Source organism: Martes martes (assembly GCF_963455335.1).
Source record: "Martes martes genome assembly, chromosome: 7".
Lineage (NCBI taxonomy): Eukaryota > Metazoa > Chordata > Mammalia > Carnivora > Mustelidae > Martes > Martes martes.
The window spans coordinates 99,057,205-99,081,338 of record NC_137894.1 but is presented as its reverse complement, the minus strand read 5'-3'; the positions used below and the strand labels follow the sequence as shown (position 1 = coordinate 99,081,338).

The window sequence follows — 24,134 nt, the reverse complement described above, 5'->3', positions numbered from 1 at the left end:
CTGCCTCTCTGCCTACTTGTGATCTCTGTCAAATAAATAAATAAAATCTTAAAAAAAAAAAAAACCAGGGGCGCCTGGGTGGCTCAGTGGGTTAAAGCCGCTGCCTTCGGCTCAGGTCATGATCCCGGGGTCCTGGGATCGAGCCCCGCATCGGGCTCTCTGCTCAGCCGGGAGCCTGCTTCCTCCTCTCTCTCTGCCTGCCTCTCTGCCTACTTGTGATCTGTCTGTCAAATAAATAAATAAAATCTTAAAAAAAAAAAACAAAAAACAAAAAACAAAAAAAACTGGTAACTTCTCATGGAAGTCAGGGGACCTGAATAGGATAGGTGTCTGAATTTTAGACTTTCTACCAAAATAAGCTGGAGGAAGACCTATCTATAAAGATAATATCTAATTCACATTGATATATATACATATGTAATGTTGGAGACATCGCTGAAATTGAAACAGAAAATTTCCTTTGTTTTTGTTAAATAAGAATGTTGGTACAATATAACAAGATTATGGAAAGCTGCCAAAGCAGTACTTGAGAAAACATATCGCACTAAATATCTTATTTACAAAACAATAAATCATGTATCTATGTAAGAACATAGACAAAGGACAAAGTAAAAACCTTAATTACGTAAGAAAATAGAAAAATGAAAGTGCAGAAATAAACTATTCAAATTGGCAGTAACTAATATTTAAAAACCCACTTAGAGTTGCTATTTTTTTTTTGAAAAAGGGAACTAATACACAGCACTGTCCTAGCTGCTAAAGGAATAAAAATTTCTTTTTTTAAAAGAGAATCCAGATAGCTGTTTCTGAATTTTATTCTCGAAGTGAAGGAGAAGGAATCAAATTAAGTCCATAAACAGGGAAAACACTAGAATTATGCCTTCATAGTTTGGTAAGATAAGGACAAACAGATTATAGAACACAGGGTAGGAGAGAGATGTTCCTGGAAAATAAAACAGCCTAAGAATATAGAGACAGAAAAGAATGTTGTGTGCCATTTAGAAATAAGGTGGGTAAGACTGAGTTGAAACAAATCATGGAAGATCTCATTCTCACTGAATATGTAGAAGAAGGAGAGAAGAATAAACAGAAGAACAGAAGACCAACGTCGGAGCTTTAAGAAAATGCTCTCAGAGCTGGTAGGAAGCAGAGTCAGTTTGAAAGTGGCAGAGGTAGATGTTCAGCCTCTATTTGTTGACTGAATAAAAGAAATTGCTATTCCTGTGCAGAAGTAAAAAAATAAAAATGGGCCTAGTGATTTTACAAGGAGAACATGAAAGCAAGATGATGTATTCTTTGAATAAATGTTTATAACCTAGTTAGGAAGACCAAAAACTATATAACTGTACAATGTAATACAAATAATCTAATATATTATGTTTACCTATAAAGGCCTGTATTTAAGCATGTCTCTCTTTAGTGTTTGCAGAGAATTCTGTATCCATGCACTTTGTAAATGTAAGAATTCTAAAATAATAATAATAATAATAAAAAAGTGAACACCTTTCATATGATAGTTAGGGGAAGATGTTTGAAATAATTCTGGAGGAGTTATCAGATGAGATTTTCCACTCAGTTTGGCAACTTTACTATATTTGGAGAAATATCTACTTCAAAGCAAGTAATCCAAACTTTAAAAGTTGTTAGATATCCAGAAAAGAAGGCTTTTAAATTCAATTACATCTATTTATGCTTTATCATTAGATAAGCACAAAGTATGAATTTTACAGTGATATTATTACATTAAGTGGGGATGCTGTTGATACATCACAGGATTATATACTATAGTGGTGACATTATCATTTTTAACACTAAACTGAAGCCAGAATTAGCAAAAACATTAACATTTTGGGAACTTGTTAGGATAGAAATTGGATACAATTATTTTCCAGGTAAGATTAGTAGGTTTGAAAGTCTCTCTCTCTCTTTCTGTATATATATTTTTATTTCTATTTCTGTATTTATCCTGCATTCTACCAATACATGTTTAAAAACTAAAATTAAAGTCTCTACCTAAACTTAAAGGACAAGTTGTTTACCATACATTTAATTAAAGCACATAACTTTTACTAGGATTATATGAAAAATGACAACAATATAGAAGTCTAACTATATTTCAGAGAACTGTTTAAGACACTATCTTACTTATCTTCAGTGAATAGATAATGATGCCAGATTAGGGCAAGCTTGTGTGTATATATAAATCACACACCCAAATCCACACATCTATACCCATACACCCAGTGACACATACACACTGGGATGACTGATTCACTGCTCAACCACATTGTCAATCAGTAGTAGAAACTTCTATGGTTCTCTGTTAATAGCTTAGCATTGGCCTCTGTTTGCTGATCCAAAGTATAAGGAAAGGCAGAAGCAAGGCATTTATAAGTTTAATTACATGACTAACTTTTAAAATCATAGGGTCTTCATATTATGGGATGAAATAACATTTTCTAAATCTTCATACAAATAAACACCACCATACATAAGAAATATGACATCTTAACACTGCTAACCCAAATGCATGTAGATATAATCTGGTGAATTTTTTAATAACAATACTGCTACCCTCCCTGATGAAATCTTAAGTTGTTAGGGTGGCTTTATATATTAGGCCATTTGTGATACATTCATGTAAATTATGGTTTACTTAATTTACCTTTCTATGCAGAGGCTATAAGTCACAGAAAATAGAATATGTTCAATAGAAACTTAAAAAAACCTATTATTTAGTAAGAGCCAAGTTTCGAATGCCTTTTAATATCTTGTGACCATTCTTTCAAGCTCAAAATGTACCTTACATTCAGAACACTTTTTAAAAAAACATAAGCTTTCCATTAAAATATGCTTCATGGGATGAGGATTTGAAGTTAGATTTTCAAGTGTAAATTTAAGAAATATACTTACCTTTGATTCGAGGTAGACATTTGCTGATGACATTTTTGTAATTTTGCATATGTAACTAACTAAAGAGATGGCACAAAGAATAAACAGGCTATCATTAATTAATGCTCGAACAAACACAGTCCATTTCAACTGATTTTCTGGGACATCTCCGTGGACTAGCATTGCACAAGTCAAGTTCACCACTAAAAAAAGAAGGCTTGCCAATATAAAGCCCAAATGCAACAGAATTCTGAAAGAAAAAAAAATAAATTTATTAGATGTTCATATGTTAATGAGAGATTAGACTTAATTCTGAATTAGTGTGGTACTTCAGGTACAATAATACCTTTAGCTTAAAATCTTTATAATTTCATTAATTACAAATTTAATAATCACTCAGAGTTACTTGGGGTATCTTCGCTGTTATGAAATTAGTATCTAAACAATTTTAAAATAGCATTAGGTTTTAAAACACTAATTTAAAAATAATCGCATGTGGACTTGAACTCAGTTGCTTCTACCAGGAAGAATAATATAAGACTATTTTAACACTAATTAAAGTAATCCTGCATTTTTCATTTTTATAACTACTAAACATATTTTCATTGACCTTTCCATTCTAGGAATTATGAAGCTTTTATAATTTTCTTGGAAAATTAATATACCTGTCTAAATTTAAATTGATCCCTAATATTAATTTTAAGAGGTTAAGAGAAATCTGTTTTAAATAATGTTCAATTTTTATGAACTTTTGACTATCCATAGCAAACATTACTTTCAAACATGACCAAGGAAGAACATAGGGACAGTATATGTAGAGTTTCAAGCACCTCATCTATACCTCAGCTTCTTATAAAGTTGCATATTTATGATGCATATACAGCAACTCTGAAAATGAGACACCTCAACTATATCCCCTTAAAAAAAAATCAGATCAGTGCATAAAAACTCTTCAGGTAAGGGGCAGATATTTGTATCAAGTAGCTGTAACAGCTATCTGTTCCCAGTGCAAATATATTTATAACCTAAATTAATATGAGCCAGAAATTTATTTGGCATCCTAATATCTTCTATTTTGGGTCACTTTCAAGAGTGGAAATCATAAAATATTGTCTGCCTTTGGTACAAGAGGTTAACTGAAGGTAATGTGTAATTTGTAACAAGCAATCTTTGTTAGGTGTACATTCAAAGCACAAAGATTTTAGTTTGAGGAATTCAGATCTTAATATTCTCTCAGATTACATAATAAAAATAATACTATATAACTTGAAACCCAAAATGGACCTTGAAGCTAACCATATACCCGGGGGAAGCCAAGTATGTATAGAGAGGTTAGATGAGTCGACCAGTTAGTGGGAGAATTGGTCTGAAACCCCAGTCTCCTGACTCCCCAGCTTAGCACTCTCATTTTTGATGTTAGTCAGTACTGACACATTCCTTATTTCATGGAACTATACTGTACATGCTTGCCCCAAACAGTAAAATCTAACTTTAGTATGTGTGGGCCCTATGAAACTATATCTGACATCTAAAGCAGGACAGTAGCAGAGCAGCAAAAAAAGGTGTTAGGCAGCAATATGGCTGAAGGGGGAGAGCTGTGCATTACTCAATTCATTTCCCATGTGCTAATCTAACTACTGGTCTTCCTATAAAACTACTGCCTGGTGGTGGGTATTAAGGAGGGCATGTACTGCATGGAGCACTGGGTGTGGTGCATAAACAATGAATTTTGGAACACTGAAAAATACTAAATTAAAAAAAAAACAAAAACTGCTGCAACTCCTTCAACTACCATGCCCTTCTACCTTGAGAAGTCTGCTGTGAAAAAAATCAGATCTTGCTACTCATGAAACTTACTTGTGTTTGTCAAGTTCAGTGGCACATCTGACTTTACATATAACCTATAAAGAGAGTATAGAAAAAGGTTTTGAAAAAACATGTGTAATATATATCCTTAAACTTGTTTTGACTTTGTGTTTCAAAGTGATAAAACTACAAATAGTAATATGTTACGAATAACATAAGTAAAAATTCAACTGTTAACATTTGAACTACCACGAAGCAAAAATAAACAGGTTTCCAAAGGCTTAAAGCAATAATAATTTTCTTTGTTATGGTATTAAATTTAAATTTCTATCTTTAAAATTTTAAACAGAATATATCCAGTTTAAACATTTATTGAACTTTTATTATGAGCCAAACATTGTGCTGGATAGTTTTCCACCTATTCTAAACTCCAATATATGATTTACATTTTGTCTTTTTTTAAAAAAGATTTTATTTATTTATTTATTTATTTATTTATTTATTGACTTATTTGTCAGAGACAGAGAGCACAAGCAGGGAGAGCTGCAGGCAGAGGGAAAGGCAGGGTCCCTGCTGAGGAAGAAGCCGGGTGCGGGACTCAATCCCAGGACCCCCAGGATCATGATCTGAGCTGAAGGCAGATGCTTGCCCAACTGAGCCACCCAGGCATTCCACTTACATTTTGTCTTAAAATGGAACTGCTTACTTAAATATGAATATGGATGAATGTTCTCCAAAGATTATTTTCCCCTAAGATGCAATGAAGTAGTAAAAGGAAACAAGGGACCAAAAAATGAACACAAAGATAATGATCATATATCATATTTAGAAACTAACTTCCTTCACAAAGCCTTGCAAAGGGTAGGTTTTAAATACTTGTTGAATAAAATTAAGTAGGTCGGTAAATAAAATTTGAAATAAACCTGGTAAATTCTGACAGCCTTGTGTAGGTCTTAATTTCTTACTGGTGAATTTGGACTTTATTTAGATGCTCGGAAGATATGAAGTTTTTTTATGTAGACACTCCAAAATACGAAATGACACAGTTGATATCAATGCAAAAGATGCTATCACAACATCTAAGAAGGGAAAAAGACTTAATTCAGTCCAAGAAATGGTGTGAGGTAAGGAGAAAGGGGAAAGACTGTGTAGAATCAGTGAGGACTTCTCAAAGGAAGTCACATTCAAGCCAGAGCCAAGTTATGAAGGGCAAGTGAGTGTTAGATAAATGCTCAGGCAAAGATAGCAACCAGTGCATGCACTTATATCTGTGTATTTTGGTTAACCAGAAGCCAAATGTGATACAGGAGTCTAAAATATTATCCTTTTAGTTTCCTAATCATTCTAAGATGTATCCATTTTCTCTGTCTGAGGTACACATTAGGACACTTTTCAGATGGTCTCTATGCTTCTATTCTTTATTCCATCTATATCTTTCAAAGATAAGTATTCATTTTACCACTTTTCCTTTATTCTCACCTGTCTACATAACATTTTAATGATTTTTATTTTTATAAATTGTACATATATAGATATAATGCAAAATTCACCATTTAACCATTTTTAAAAGATTTTTTAAAAATTTTATTCATTTGAGAGAGATAAGGGCATAGGGGTGGCAGAGGGAGAGGGAGAAGCAGACTCCCTGATGAGCAGAAGGCCTGACATGGCCCATCCCAGGGCCCTGAGATTATAAACTGAGCCAAAGGCAGATGCTTAACCAACTGAGCCACCTAGGCACCTGTGAACCCTTTTTAAAAGAGACTTGTATGTTTATTTTACAGAGAGAAAAAGAGAGAGTGTGGGGGAAGGGCAGAGGGAGAGAGAAACTTAAGTAGACTCTGTGCTGAGCTTGGAGTCCAACACGGAGCTCCATCCCGTGACCTTGATATCATGCCCTGAACTGAAACCAAAAGTCAGGAGTTAACTGACTGAGCCCCCCAGGGGTCCCTCATTTAACCATTTTTAAGGGTATAGTTCAATTGCATTAAGTACATTCACATTGTTGTGCGAACCATCACGATCATTCATCTCCAGAAAATTTTCACTTTCCCAAACTAAAACTCTGTATTCATTAAACAATAACTCCTGATTCCTCCCTCCTCCAGCACCTGGCAACCACCATTATACTTTCTGTCTGTGAATCTGATAGCTCTAGTAACCTCATCTAAGGGGAACCATACAGTATTTATTCTTTTTCTGATTGGCTCATAACACTTAGCATAGTGTCTTACAGGTTCATCCATGTTGTAACTCGTGTCATATTTTCTGTCCCCTTCAAAGCTGAATAAGATTCCATTGTATGTATATATCACATTTTGTCTATCTATTCATCCATCAACGGACACTTGAGTAGCTTTCACCTTTTGGGTATTGTGAATAATACTGCTATAAACAGTATGTTCTATATATGAACATGTTTTAATATGATTTTAAAAAATCATTTGACAGTAAGTTGTAGAAGTGATGCTCCTTTAACACTAAATGTGTACTTCAATGTATACTTCTTAAAAAATAAAATTCTCTTATGTAATCACAACTACCAAATTTAAAAAATTGAATGTTGATACAATACTATTACCTAATTTTCAGACCTTACTCAGATTTTGCCTTTTGTTTCAATAATGCCATTTATGGGGGAAAATACCAGGATTATGCATTAATCTGTGCATTTAATCTCCTTTACTTTTCCATTTTTCTCTTTGTCTTTTCAGTGATTTTGTATGCTTCTCAGTTTGGGTTTATCTATTTCTTCATAATTAGATTCAGGATATCCATTTTGGTAGGAAGACCACAGAAGTGATGGTGCTATGTTCTTCTCAATGAATTACATCAGGATGTTCATGATTTATCCCATTATTGTGATGCTCACTTTGAGTAACTGGCTAAGGTAGTGTCTACCAAATTTCTCCACTAAGTTACCATTTTTCTCCTTGTAATGAATACCATGTGGAGAGATATTTACAATGTAATTATCTTTTGTTCTTCAAACTTTCATCCATTAGTTTTGGTATCCATTGCCTGAATAAATTATTATTATTATGGGGAATTTTCATTTATTTTTTAAAAAATTTTATTTATTTATTTGACAGAGAGAGCAAGAGAGCACAAGCAGGGGAAGTAGCAGAGGAAGAGGGAGAAGCAGGCTCCCTGCCGAGCAGGGTGTCCAATGTGGGGTTTGTTCCCAGGACCCTGGGATCATGACCTGAGTCAACAGCAGATGCTTAACCATCTGAGCCAACCAGGTGTCTGGGGGCATTTAAATTTAAATTTTCATTTAAAAAAGTAAATCTGATCATATTATACCAGGACAAAGCCCACATCCCTTTTGACATAACAGGTCTTTCATCATCTTGCTCCACCTTCCATTCTTTGCATCCTTTTATCCCATCTTCAATCTTATGGTCTGGCCATTTTGGATTACTTACAACTCTTCAAATAAGAGATTCATTTTCACATCTCTGTGCCTTCCTTTTTGTTTTTACTTTCCCTGAAATAAGCTTTCTATGTCATATAACAAATTCTAACTCATCCTTCAAGATTTGTACTTGAGTGTTATCTTTTATATTGTCACCTTAAGTGACTTAGTAAGAGAAACACCACTCTGTATCTTTGCTTTTCTAATCATATTTTATGGAATTTATCTACATTTTTATTTACTTCTTTTTTTTTAAAAAAGATTTTATTTATTTATTTGACAGACAGAGATCACAAGTAGGCAGAGAGGCAGGCAGAGAGAGAGGAGGAAGCAGGCTCCCCGCTGAGCAGAGAGCCCAATGCGTGGCTCGATCCCAGGACCCTGGGATCATGACCTGAGCTGAAGGCAGAGGCTTTAACCCACTGAGCCACCCAGGCGCCCCTATTTACTTCTTTTTTAAAAAAGATTTTATTTATTTATTTGACAGACAGAGATCACAAGTAGGCAGAGAGACAGGCAGAGAGAGGGGAAGGAGCAGGCTCCCTGCCGAGCAGAGAGCCCAATGCAGGGCTGGATCCTAGGACCCTGTGATCACGACCTGAGCCAAAGGCAGAGGCTTTAACCCACTGAGCCACCCAGGGGCCCCACATTTTTATTTACTTCTTAAGAGACACCATAACTTACTCATATTTATAGCCCCAGTGCTGAGCAAAATGCTTGGTTCATAGTAAGTTTTCAGAACATGTTGGAATAAATGACCAGTGAATTTAGGTCAAAGCAAGTATTTTGGTGAAATACAGTGCAAGTGAAATTTTAACAAAATTGTTAAAGAATTAGTCTTTAACTCCCACAAACTCTGTAATGATTTTATGTCTGAGTGATTTCTTAGGTGAAGTGTAGCAAATGGATTAGAATAGTGTGAAGAACACTAGTTAAAATACTGTTGAACTTGAGTGAGTCTACTAAACCACATTCTCAGATTATGAATCTAAAGACCTAAATGTGAGAACTGAATACATAAAAATATTAGAAGAGAGCACACACAGTAATTTCTCTGACATTGGCCATAGCAACATTTGTCTGGTTATGTCTCCTTAGGCAAAGGAAACAAAAGCAAAAATAAGTGATTGGGACCACATCAAAATAAAAAAGCTTCTGCACAACAAAGGAAAGCATCAACAAAACTAAAAGACAACCTACTGAATGGAAGAAGATATCTGCAAATGATATATCCAATAAGGGGTTAATATCCGAAATATATGAAGAACTTATACAACTCTACACCAAAATGGACAGAAGACATCAACAGACATTTCTCCAAAGAAGACATACAGATGGCTAACATACATATGAAAAGATGCTCAACATCACTGATCATCAGGGAAATGTAGATCAAAACCATAATGAAAAAAAAAAAAAAAACAAACACAACAGTTACCACCTGTCAGAATGCCTAAAATAAAAAACACAAGAAACAACAAGTCTTGGTGAGGATTTGGAAAAAAAGGAACCCCTCAAGCAGTACTGGTGGGAATGCAAACTGGTGTGGCTACCGTGGAAAACAGTATGGATGTTCTTGAAAAAATTAAAAGTAGAATTACCATATGATCCAGGAATTAAACTACTGGGTATTTACACAAAGAATATGAAAACACTAATAAGAAAAGATATATGCACTTCTATGTTTAGTGAAACATTATTTATGATAGCCAAGACATGGAAGCAGCCCAAGTGTTCATTGATAGATGGATGGATAAAGATGTGGTACATGTACACAATGAAAAGTTACTCAGCCATAGAAAATAATGAAATCCGGGGAACCTGGGTGGCTCAGTTAGTTAAGCAACTGCCTTCAGCTCAGGTCATGATCCTGGAGTCCCAGGATCGAGTCCCGCCTTGGGCTTCCTTCTTGGTGGGGAGTCTGCTTCTCCCTCTTACCCTCCCCCTCTCATGCTTTCTCTCTCATTCTCTCTCAGATAAATAAATAAATGAAATCTTTAAAAAAAGAAAATAATGAAATCTTGCCATTTGCAACAAGAGGGATGTACCTAGAGGATATTAGGCTAAGTGAAACATTAATCAGAGAAAGGCATTATACCATATAATTTCACTCATATATGGAATTTAAGAAACAAAACAAATGAACAAAGGAAAAAAGAGACAAAAAGATTCTTAGAGAAAATATACAGAACAAATTTGTGGTTGCCAGAGGGAAGGTGAATGGAAGGATGGATGAAATAGATAAAGGGAATTAAGAGTATATTTCTTGTAATGAGAAGTGAGTAATGTACAGAATTGTTGAATCACTATATTGTACACCTGAAACCAATATAAAACCATACACAATTATACTGGATAAAAAAGAAAGAATGTTATATGAATGAAATTATACAGTATGCAACCTCTTGGAATTGGATTTTTCCATAATTCTTTGGAGATGCATGTAGATTGCTGTGCTTAGGAATAAATTTGTTCTTTAAAAAAAAAAAAAGAATTAATAGAATGAGTGCCCCATGGCAAAAATTTTAAAAGTCAGTTTGTGGGATTGATTTTCAGGTTTAAAATTTATTACATATAGGCAGAAATACTGAGAAGAGAGGTGAGTTTGGGATTATAAGAAGGAAATTACAGTCTCCTACAGAGGTGACAATTGAAACTCAAACTACAAGACATTTGAGGGACTAGAATAGGAAGTCAGCCTATGATATGTTCACATCTAATAGTCATATGAAAAATCAAGAAGGGGGAAGAAAAGAAATAGGCAAAGGAGACAGATCTAAAAATCAGATTAATCACATAAAACAGCAGAGTAGTTTAGAGGTAATAAGAAGCAAGTATAGCCCTTGTAAAATTCTGCAAAAAGTTAAGAATGATTAAGAGAAGACCATTTGGTTTGGTTACCAGTATGTTATGGATACCTTGGAGAGAACAGTTTTCAGTGGGGTAATAGAATAAAAGTATAAGGGGTTAATAGAGAGTACAACAAAGACAGTGAGTATAAACTATATGAGATATTATGGTAGATAAGAGAACCTGGGAAAATCTGTGTTGAGAGACATTTTCTCCATGAATATTACACATTTCTGCATGGTCCAGATCTTCTGAGCAAAGGGCTTTGCAAAGCAAACATCCTTGAAAAGTAGAGAGGGTGTCTACCTTAAGTCCGGAGGGAAGATTTGTTTCTTGGTTAGCAGAATAAAGATTGAGAACATCTCTCTCCCTGGGGACATTTGGGTGTAGGGGTGATAAAGTCCCTGTATCTGTCCTTGCTTACATTCCAGAGTAAAGATAAAGTCTGTCTGTCTCCCTTCCTTATTTCAGGGTTCTTCCCCTGTAACATATCTTGCAGCAGGCACAAGTAACATCTGGCTCTGACTGTGTTAAACATGTGGAAATTGGGGCTAAGGACCTGATTCACGACATTACTTTGGTGGTTGTTTTTGTTTTTGCCATGAGTAATAAATGGTCTTTTGTTTTTCATGGGTCTCGTGTTTTTGTCAGTATATGTATATACAACTGTAGTAAGCTAATCTGTTAGCTTTCAAGTAAGATAAGGTCTCAGACCTTTCACAGTTTCTGATTTAATAATCTGTTGATCAGAAATAAACTAGAGATGGTGAAATGATAAATGGAGATCAGGAGAGAGGAAGGGAGAGTTCAATTGTTAAAGAAGGCTCTAGAAGGAGCAGATTAGCCCTTAAAAGGAAAACATATATTTTTGAGTCAAGAGGTTAGAAAAGATAGTTGAAGAAAAAGTAGGAGGTCTGCAGAGAAAATTTAAAATAATCTATAAACCAGCTCTCTTAAAATTGGAAATTTGGATGTAGCATGGATACAATCTTTTTTTTTTTTTTTTAGATTTTATTTATTTATTTGACAGACAGAGATCACAAGCAGGCAGAGAGGCAGGCAGAGAGACGGAGAGGAGGAAGTAGGCTCCCTGTCAAGCAGAGAGCCCCGGTCCCAAGACCCTGAGATCAGGACCTGAGCTGAAGGCAGAGGCTTAATCCTCTGAGCCACCCAGGCGTCCCAGATACAATCATTCTGATATAGAGAAGATAGATGAGAGAATGGGGCAGATGGACTCTACTTTTTCTAGTAAAGTAGGAGGCAAAGTCATATCCTGGGAAGGGATGTTAGATTTGAGCACTTATAATATGGAAAACATTTGGAGCACATGAACAGAAGGGTTATAAAGAAATATATTGAGAAGCAGATAGGTCCAGTTACTCAGATAGTTGACAGTGGGTACTGGCTGCAAGATTTCTTAATTTTAAAATTGAAACAATCTAATGGGAAAAAATAGATGACATTATAAAAGTTCAAATAACTAGGCTGCATTTTTCATGTAATAATTTAAAACTGTGACATATGAAACTATTATAGAGAAAGAAAAAATGGATGAGTGAACTATATTGGCATAGCAAAAAGTCAAGGAAGGGGAATACTAGATTGACTGTAGGTTCTCGGTGCGAAAAATATCACAAGGAAGCTAATGGAGTAGGGAAAACAGAAGTGGCAAAGCGATTAAAAGTTAGAATGAGGGTGAAAAACAGATAAAAGGATGACTTCAAGATGTATAAGGGAAAAGAGAAGACACTGGTTAGAAAGAATTTGCTTCATTTGCAAAAGCTGACCCAAGGTGTGCCTTGCTGTTGGGTGGTTCTGACAGAAAGGGAGGGTTTTAGAGCTCTGCAAAGTCACTGAATTGAGACACATTGATGGATTATCAGTATTAGCTTTGAAAAAGAACTATATAATGGCAGACCACGCCAGAAGGAAAAAAGTGCTGATTCATCCAGGAAAGTGGAAGTTATTATTATAGCCAATGATGACCTAATCAGATGGCATGGATTTCAGAGATGATGATAACATAACATCAGTGAGTAGTGTTGGGAAGCATAAAATAGGCTGATTGTTCTTCCCACAAATTGAGATGGGGGGGGGCAGTTTTCCTTATACCCAAAGCGTCATCAAGAAAAAGCTAGATTTCAGTGAAGGCATTTAGAAGTTTCAAATGAAGAACAGAATGGGAAGCAGGTGGGAAGTATAGTAAGATTAAGGTCATGTACAGGGATAAATAATGGGCAGGAGAGGGAGTTGAACAGAATGAGGAAAGAATTAAAGGTCACCTATCAGCCTAGATTTACAGAATATGTTATAATGCATCATAGATTCAACTAGGTGTTTAAATCACATTTAGAGTATAATCAGGTTAAAAACAATGATCTGGTTTTAGTAGATTCCAAGTATGTATAGAATATAGCTAACAGGACATGATCCCAAGCAAAAAAAAGTTAGTAATACAAAAAATGTCAAGCAATTATATATTATTTATTAAGACAGTGAAGGGAAGTTCATGGAACATAATAAACGTGTACTATACATATATTTTTTTGAACTTTAGAATGGTTAATAGCATACATCTAAATGACTTGCTGATGTCAATTTATGTCACAGGGACTACATCTTTCCAGGTCTTTCTTAATATCAGAAAAACTGAATAAATGGTCAATTTATAGGATAGTGTTCTTTATTGCAAAGGTATGAAGAATTATAATGGAATGTTATTCAACCATCAGAAAAAGAAATCTTACCATTTGCAAAGATGTGGTTGGAACTAGAGGGTATTATGCTGAGTGAAATAAGTCACATAGAGAAAGACAATTATCATATGATTTCACTTATATGTGGAATTTAAGAAATAAAGCAGAGGGTCATGGGGAAGATAGGGAAAATAAAATAAGATGAAGTCAGAGAGGGAAACAAATCATAAGACACTCTTAACTATAGGAAACACACGGAGGGTTGTTGGAGGGGAGGTGGGTGGGGGGATGGGGTAACTGGGTGATAGGCATTAAGGAGGGCATGTGATGTAATGGGCACTGAGTCTTATATGCAATTGATGAGTCACTGGACTCTGTCTCTGAAACTAACATATTATATGTTAACTGAATTTAGATAAAATAAAAATACAAAGTTATGAAGAGTTATGTGGATTGATGGATATCAAATGTTTTTCAACATACAACCCACCTGCCATAAAGTAGTAGCCCCTAATTTAGAAAATACTGATTTAGAATTTCTGAATTAATGAATATTTAAAATACTGTTATCATTAGCATACTTTATTAAAAATTTATAAAATTTATAAATTTATAAAAATTATTAAAATTTATTCAATTTAAAAATTTTTTAAATTTATTAATTTAATAATAAATTTAATTTATTAAAAATTTTAATTTATTAAAAAATTTCAACCTATTTTTATAAAGGTTTTATTTATTTATTTGAGAGAGAGAATGCACGTGCATGCATGAGCAGAGGGAGGGGCAGAGGAAGAGGGAGAGGCAGCCTCCCTATTGAGAAGGGAGCCCTGTTACAGTGCTCAATCCCAGGACCCTGAGATCATGACTTGAGCTGAAGGCAGATACTTAACTGACTGAGCCACCCAGGAGCCCCTCAAACTAATTGTAAGTGTTCTGAAATGATTTTTCTATCTTAAAATGTCAACTCCATATTTTTGTCTCCCTATTTAACTTCTCAAATAAAGGGAAGAAAGGTCAGAGTATGACAAATATGTTTTATATGTGAATGTTATCTAATGTAAGGTTAATTAATACAGGTATCCCAAGATTTGAGGAAGAGTTAAACTGGAACTACACATTATTTATTGTTTTTCATTTCATGTAGAAACATGTTGCTTGGAGATGGTAGATACTGAAATATTACAGAGAGAATGCTTTCTATAGAATTTCTTTTTGTCAAGTTGATTTTTTCTACTTTTGTTAATTTCAAATAAAAATTTTACTGTTTTCAGGAATTTTCAAGTGGAAACTTTATTGGAAAATTTGGAATTGATGCAAAAATGAACTATGGTGAACATAATCTCTTCTCTATGGTGAATAGATAGGCATACATATCCATCTATGTAGATTACTTTCACAGCAACAGTTATCTATAGTTTCCATCTCAGTTGCTTATGTTCCCATGAGGAGTAATGTACCATTTTCAAGCCTACCATTGCTACTGGTTGCATATACAAAAAATGAGGCTTTAGCTATCCTAGCTATAAACTGAATAGCCAGACTTTTTTCAGATGTTCTCTCTCAATGCTTATATTTCATTTTTAAGAACCTTTTTTTAACCTTCAAAGAATTTTTTCTTTACAGTTGCCTGTTCTTTCTAGGATACAATACCTTTTTGTCTCTGAGGATACTAATACCTTTCTTTTTAAAAATATTTTAGTTATTTTTGAGAAAAAGAAAGAAAGAGAGCATGCGTTGAGGAGAGGGGCAGAGGAAGAGGGAGAAGCAGACTCCCAGTTGAGCAGGGAGCCCAACATGGGGCTTGATCCTATGATCTTGGGATCATGACCTGAACTGAAGACAGATGCTTTATGACTGAGATGCCCAGATGCCCCTCCTTTTTGCTTTTTTAAAAAATTTCTTCTGTTAGATAGACAAAATGAGGACACAGAGAAATTTGACCCAAATTAAAGAACACAACAATGCCATAGCAAGGATCTAAGTGAAACAGATATAAACAACATGTCTGATAGAGAATTCAAAGCAATGATTACAAGGATATTCACTGGGCATGAGAAAAGAGTAGATGATATATAAGTAAGACCCTTAATACAGAGATAAGGAACAACATAGCAGAGATAAAGGGCTCAATAAACAAATTAAGGAAGCTGCTTGACAGAATGAACAGCAGATTGTAAATAGCAGAGGAACAAATTAATGACTTAGAAGACAGAGTACTGGAAAGTAATCAAGATGAACAAAATAAAAGAGAATTATGCAAAACAAGAATAGATTTAGGGAACTCAGTGACTTCGTCAAATGTAATAACATTCATATTATGGGGGAAAAACCCCACAAAACAAAAAATAAAATGTCAATAAATACTTATCTATTGAATTACTTTGTATATAGAAGGACTAAATGCTCTAATAAAGACATGGGGTGACAGAATGGATTAAAAACAAGACTCACCTACCTGCTGCCTATCAGAGACTCATTTTAGACCTATAGATATCTGCAGATTGAAAGTGAAGGGATGGGGGCTCCTGGCTGGCACAGTTCTTAGAGCATGGGATTCTTGATCCTGGGGTGGTGAGTACAAGCTCCATGCTGGGCACAGAACTTCCTTTAAAAAATAAATAGAAAGTAAGGGGATGGAGAAACATCTAACATGCAAATGGATGTCCAAAGAAAGCCAGAGTAGCAATACTTATATCAGATAAACTAGACTTCATTTTTAAAAAAGATTTTATTTATTTACATGACAGAAATAGAGAGAGCAAGCACAAACAGGGGAACAGCAGGCAGAGGGAGACGGAGAAGCAAGCTCCTTGCTGAGCAGAGAGTCCAGTGTGGGGCTTGATCCCAGGACTCCAGGATCATGACCTGAGCCAAAGGCAGATGGTTAACTGACTGAGCCACCCAGGTGCCCTGAAATAAACTAGACTTTAAAATAAACTGTAGGGGCACCTGGGTGGCTCAGTGGGTTAAAGTCTCTGCCTTAGGCTCAGGTCATGATACCAGGGTTCTGGGATGGAGCCCTGCATCAGGCTCTCTGCTCAGTGGGGAGCCTGCTTCCCTTCCTCTCTCTCTCTGCCTGCCTCTCTGCCTACTTGTGGTCTCTGTCTGTCAAATAAATAAATAAAAATCTTAAAAAAAAAATAAAGACTGTAACAAGAGACAAAGAAGGACACTATGTAATAATAAATGGGATAATCCAACAAGAAGATCTGACAATTATAAATATTTATGCATTTAACATCAAAGCAACCAAACACATAAAACAGTTAATAACAAATATGAAGGAATGAATCTGATTTTAATACAATAATAGTAGGGGACTTTAATACCCCACTAACATCAAAGGACAGATCATCTAAACAGAAAATCAATAAGGAAACAATGGCTTTGAATGACACACTGTAACAGATGGATTTAACAGACATATTCAGAACATTCCATCCTAAAAATCTATAATACACATTCTTTTCAAGTGCACATGGAACATAATCCAGAATAGATCATGTATTAGCCCACAAAACAAGCCTCAACAAATTCAAGAAGACTGAAGACATACTGTGCATCTTTTCTGAACACAACGCTATAAAACTAGAAGTCATCCACAAGAAAAAATCTGTAAAGACCACAAATATATGGAGATTAAATAACAAGCTACTAAACAATCAGGTCAACCAGGAAATAAGCTAAGAACTAAAAAAAGTACATGGAAACAAATAAAAATGAAAATATGATGGTCCAAAATCTTTGAGACTCAGAAAAAGTGGTTCTAAGAGGGAAATTTGTAAAATACAGGTCAACCTCAAGAAGGAAGAAAAATCCCGAATAGACAACCCAGACTTATACCTAATGGAACTTAAAAAAGAACAACACACATAACCTAAAACTAGCAGAAGCAAGGAAATAATAAAGATTAGAACAGAAATAAATGATACAGAAACTAGAAAACCAACAGAACAAATCAATGAAACCAGGAGATGTTTCTTTGAGAAAAATCAATAAAATTGATAAACTTCTAGCCAGGTTTACCAATAATAAAAAAAGAAAGGACTGAAAAAAATAAAATCACAAATGAGAGAGGAGAAATAACAACCAACACCAAAGAAATGCAAACAACTATAAGAGAATATTATGAAAAACTATATGCCAACAAATTGGGCAATCTAGAAGAAATGGATACATTCATAGAAACATATAAACTACCAAAACCAAAACAGGAAGAAGTTGAAAATTTGAATAGACAGATAACCAGCAAAGAAATTGAATTAGCAATCAAAAAACCCCCAAAAAACAAAAGTTCACGACCAGATGAATTTCTAGGCAAATTCTACTAATCATTCAGAGAAGAACTAATACCTATTCTTCTTAATCTATTCCAAAAAATAGAATAGGAAGGAAAACTTCTAAATTCATTCTATGGGGCTAGCATTATCCTGAGGCAAAAATCAGATAAAGACACCACACACACACACACACACACACACACACACATACAAAAAGAACTATAGGCCAATATCCCTGATAAATTTAAATGCAAAAATACTCAATAAAATACTAGCAAACTAAATCCAACAATACATTAGAAAAATCATTCACCATGATCAAGTGGGATTTATTCCTGGGTTGCAAGAGTGGCTCAATATTTCCAAATCAATCAGTGTGATACACCACACCAATAAGAGAAAGGATAAGAACCATACATTCATTTCAACAGACTCAGAAAAAGCATTTGACAAAGTATAATATCCATTCATGATAAAAGCCCTCAACAAAGTTGGTTTAGAGGGAATATACCTCAACATAATAAAGGCCATATATGAAAAACTTACAGCTAACATCATCCTTAATGGGGAAAAACTGAGAGCTTTTCCTTTAAGGTCAGGAGCAAGACAAGGATGTCCATTCTCACCACTTTTATTCAATATAGTACTAGAAGTCCTAGCCACAACAATCAGACAACCAAAAGAAATAAAAGGCATCCAAATTGGTAAGAAAGAAATAAGACTTTCACTATTTGAAGATGACATGATGCTTTATATAGAAAACCTGAACACTCCATCAAAAAACTGCTAGAAGGGATGCATGAATTGAGTAAAGTTGCAGAATACAAAATCAATGTACAGAAAGTTGTCACATTTCTAGCCAGCAATAATGAAGCAGCAGGAAGAGAAATTAAGAAAACAATCTCATTTACTAATGGACCAAAAATGATAAAATACCTAGGAATAAACCTGACCAAAGAGGTGGAAGACCTGTACTCTGAAAACTATAAAGTACTGATGAAAGAAATTGAAGACAACACAAAGAAATGGAAAGACATTCCATGCTCATGGATTACAAGAACAAATATTGTTAAAATATTTTTAAAACAATCTACACATTTAATGTAATCCCTATCAAAATACTAATAGCATTTTTTTCCACAGATATCAACCAATCTTAAAATGTGTATGGAACTACAAAAGACCTTGAATAGTCAAAGCAATCTTGAAAAAGGAAAGTAAAGCTGGAAGCATTGTAATCTCAGACCTCAAGTAGTACTACAAAGCTGTAGTAATGAAAACAGTATGATACTGGCACAAAAATAGACATATAGATCAATGAACAGAATACAAAATCTGGAAATAAACCCACAACTATATGACTAATTAATCTCAACAAGGCAGGAATTATATCCAATGGGAAAAAGACAGTCTCTTCAACAAATGTGTTGGTAAAACTGGACAGCAACATGCAAAAGAAAGAAATTGGGCCACTTTCATACACCACACACAAAAATAAATTCCAAACCTGGAATTTGTGAGACCTGAAACCATAAAAATCACAAAAGGCAGTAACTTCTTTGACATCAACTGTAGCAACTTTTTTCTAAATATGTCTCCTGAGGCAAGGGAAACAAAAGCAAAAATAAACTATTGGGACTACATCAAAATAAAAAGTTTCTGCACAGAGAAGGAAACAACAAAAGTAAAATGCAACCTATGGAGTGGAAGAAGATATTTGCAAAGGAATATCTGATGGAGGATTATTATCCAAAATATAGAAAGAACTTATATGACTCAACACACAAAAAATAAATAATCCAATTAAAAAATAGTCAGACATGAACAGACATTTCTCCAAAGAAGACACACAGATAGCCAACATACACATGCAAAGATGTTCATCATTGCTTCCATCAGGGAAATGCAATTGAAAACCACAATGAGATATCACCTCACACTTGTCAAAATGGCTAAAACCAACAACAAAAGAAATGACAAGTGCTGGCAAGGATGTGGAGAAAAGGGAACTGTCACGCCCTGTTGGTGGGAATGCAAACTGGAGCAGCCACTTGGAAAACAGTATAGAGGTCTCTCAAAAAGTTAAAAATAGAACTATGCTAGATTTAGTAATTGCATGACTTGGTATCTACACCCAAAATATGACAACATTAATTTGTAAAGATATATGCAACATTCATTGCAACATTATTTACAATAGCCAAACTATGAAAACAGCCCAAGTGTTTATCAACTGATGAATGAATAAAAAAGACATATATATGTACACACACACATATATGTATATAAATTTTTAAAGAGATTTTATTTATTTATTTGTCAGAGAGAGAGAGTGAGAGAAGAGCAGGCAGAAGGAGAGGCAGGCTCCCTGCTGAGCAAGGAGCCCCATGTGGGACTCAATCCCAGGAGCCTGGGATCCTGACCTGAGCCAAAGGCAGACACTTAACTGACTGAGCCACCCAGGCGTCCCTATATATGTATATATATACATATATACACAATGGAATATTATCCAGCCATTAAAAAGAATGAAATCTTGCCATTTGCAAAGACGTGGGTAGAGCTAGAGAGTGTAATGCTAAGCAAAATAAGTCAATAAGAGAAAGACAAATATCATATGATTTCACTCATATGCGGAATTTAAGGGGAAAAAAGCAAATAGATAAAAAAGAGAGAACAAGGGAGAAACCAAGAAAAAGACTCTTTAAAAAAAAAAAAAGGTTTTATTTATTTATTTGACAGAGATCACAAGTAGGCAGCAAGGCAGGCAGAGAGAGGGAGAGAGAAGAGGGCAAGCAAGCTCCCTGAGTGGAGATCCTGATGTGGGGCTCGATCCCAGTTCCCTGAGACCATGAGCTGAGCCAAAGTCAGAGGCTTAACTCCCTGAGCCACCAGGCACCCCAAGAAACAAACTCTTAACTATAGAAAACAAACTGATGATTATCAGAGGGGAACTGGGTGGGGAGATGAGTTAAATAGGTGATGGGGATTATGGAGTGCATTTGTCATAATGAGCACCAGGTGATGTAGGAAATCCCTGAATCCGTATATTGTACACCTGAAACTAATATAACATTGTGTTAACTAACTGGAATTAAAATAAAAAGTTTAAAACAAGTTTCTCTGCTTCATCTGTTTTCTTTCAAGTTGCTTAAAAATGATGTTATACAATCAAATAGGGGTGTTTTGATTTATAATCAAATGAAATTCCAGGTTAATATGAACATACATATCTAATATTGTTCTCACCTTAAACTTCACTAAAACAATAGTAAAGGAATTTTCTTAAAAGGCATAAACTGCCAAGTTTGAGTAGAATGGGAAAGGATACAATACCAAAAATCTGGAACCTGGAAAGCAGATGCATGTGTGTACAGAAAAATTAACATAGCATGCTTGAGACTTGAGAAAAACCTGCTTGTAAGTTTGCTCTCTGGCTGGTATTTTAGAACTTGGATTTTAGGAGGATTCCTACCATTCCCTAAATGATAAGGGTGCTTCACTGTGCCTAAACTGTTTGGGCAAACAATATGGTTTATACTGGTTTATACTCAACATCTGCTTTCCTTCTGGGAATCTGGAATTTTTCCATGTCTTAGGCAGAGAGTGCTTACCTGTTTCAATCCCAATAAAAATACTTTGGCCCTGAGTTTCTAATGAGCTTCACTGGTAAGTAATATTTTACATGTGTTGTCATACATCATTACAGAAAGAATTAAGTATATCCTCTGGGAGAGGACTCCTGGAAGCTTATGTGTGATTTCCTCTGGAGCTTACTCGATGCATTTTTCCCTTTGTTGATTTTACTCTGAACTTTCACTGTAATAAACTATAACCATGAGAATAATAACTTTGAGTCCCTCTAGAAAATTATTGAGGCTGAGGATAGTCTTGGAAACTCCAAAACAATATGTGATTATCCAAGAAAGATGAATCCCAAGACAGTAGTGAGAAGGGTTGAGAACCTAATATGCATTTCATAATCTTCAAAAGATATAGGAATCAAGAAAATAAAATACCACTGAAACTGAGAAATGGGGGTGGTTAAAACTGGTAGATAAAAGCTGTTTAATGCCAGTTAAACCCCTAAATTGCTTTACTAGTCCATGCCCTGGGCAAATGCCTCTTACTCATCCTGAGAAATAGCTGGGTTTTTATTTTCTGGAGACATTCCTCTGGCCTGGAGTATGAAAGTTAGATGCCAGTCACAGTTGATAGTTTGGCATCATACTAAAAACAGAGAGTTTAATGATGAATACCAAGTACAGGGATTCTCTCATCTCTTACCCTCTTTCCCAATTAGGTTTTCAAAATTCTGTATACTAGACCTCTATTCTCTAAAGGATTAGAATATTTTTTCACCATGAAGAAGCCTATCATCCTAAGAGGAAAAACCTAAATTTACCACATCAGTGTTTCCCTAATAAGCTGACCAGCTAGATCATCCTACAATTTGTACATGCCTCACCCACATTTAGAGCTTCTAATCTTAATTATCAACAGGGATCCAAGGATAACCAGATAGCTCAAAAGTTTTTAATGAAAGATAGAGATCAAAACAAACAGGAAAAAGAAAACTACACACAAATAAAAAAAACCTAAACAAAAAGTCCTATTGTTAATAGAAAGATACTACAATCATGAAACAAAAAAAGATAAAAAATTCAGTGGATAAAAAAGAGCTCATAGAAATTAAACATGTTGGTAGAAGTGAAAAAGAGAAGGGCTAGAAGTTGAAGAAATCACCTAAAAAAAGTAGAGCAAAAAGACAGATACAAAGTAAGAGAGAAGAGGTAAGAAAAGGATCTGTCTTAGAGGTCTAACATCCAAATGTTAGGACTTCCAGAAAGACAGAACAGAAACAAACGAGGAGAGAAAATCATTGAAAAATTAAAGAATGTTTCCCTAAAGGATACATGTGACTAAATTGAAAGGGCTTGTTCAATGCCCATCAAAATGAATGGAAAACAGAATCATATGAAGAGACAACATTTCAGAACACTAGGGTCAAAGAAAAATCTAAGTTTTCAGTAAAGAAAAAACGAGTCACCTATAAAGGGTCGAGATTCAGAATGGCTTTCAGACTTCGCTAAGAACACTGGAAATATAGCAACGCCTTAAAAATCCGTAGGGAAAATTATCTCCAACCTAGAATTCTATAGCTGCCTAAACTATCAATCAAATATGACAGTAAAATAAAAATATTTCAGACACGAAAAGCCTCAAAAAATTGCTTACCAAGCACATTTTCTCAAAAAGGTACTGGTGGATTACTTCACGGAAAAAAGATAGGCAGTGAAGGATTAATTCAGGAGGCCTGAGTTGCCTAAACTCTACATAGTTCAAAGAAATATCTGGTCCTTCCCGGGCTCTTGGAAGATAATTCCTAAATCCTACCTGATACTGGTGTCTTCGTTTACCTAGAGCCTCAGGCTACACCAAATAGTCTATGCTAATGATGTGATTTATGGTGGATGCCCAGGGCCATCTGGTATCAATTTGACCTTTGAGGAGGCTGATTAAGGAGGAGATTAAAAAACAAAGGTTGGCCCCAAAGACACCCCATGCCTACATCACTGACCTCCAGTAAAAACTCTGGAAACACCGTGTCTTAAGTAAGTTCTCCTGGTTGGCAGTACTTGATAGGTGTTGTCATATATTGTTGCTACAAGTGTAAGTGTTTTGTGCAAGACTGCCTGGAGAGGACAACCAGAGCTTGTCTCTGGTGTCTCCTGGACTAAAAGAAACCTTGAAGATTTAATCCAGTAATTTAATTTTACAAGTAACAAAACCGAGCTTTAGAGATTAAATGGATTATCCAGGAACACCTAGGAAATTGAAAGGATTAAACTCCAGGTATCCTGACTCCTAATTCAAGTCTTGTAGGAATCCTGGTTTTCTTTGATATATTTGCACGTTTAGATCTTTGATGGTATACAGTTCAAGTTAATGCCCTAATTTTTAAGGTGACAAATATTGCTTTATTAACAGTGGTGTCATCTATATGTCACAACAACTACTTGTTAGTTGTTCAAGATTTGAAGAATTAACAGGTCGAAGAAAAATATATTCAGAAACTTAATTGTTTAGTAAAATGTAATAACCTGAAGCAGTTTAATACCTTCATTTTGTGTTGTTTTGCATGCTATGAAGTACCTTTACCATATACTTTACTTAACCAGAAGAATA

General features: G+C 34.9%; 1 protein-coding gene across 1 annotated transcript in view; it reads right to left on the bottom strand.

Annotated features, from left to right (window-relative positions):
* The window catches only part of GPR137C (G protein-coupled receptor 137C), a gene marked incomplete at both ends in the record, with an annotated part of 63,476 nt that overhangs the window by 20,198 nt on the left and 19,144 nt on the right, over positions 1–24,134 (bottom strand). Inside the window, 2 exon segments of the mRNA XM_080808702.1 lie at positions 2,914–3,142; positions 4,750–4,793. Coding sequence (XP_080664828.1) covers positions 2,914–3,142; positions 4,750–4,793 — 273 coding nt within the window.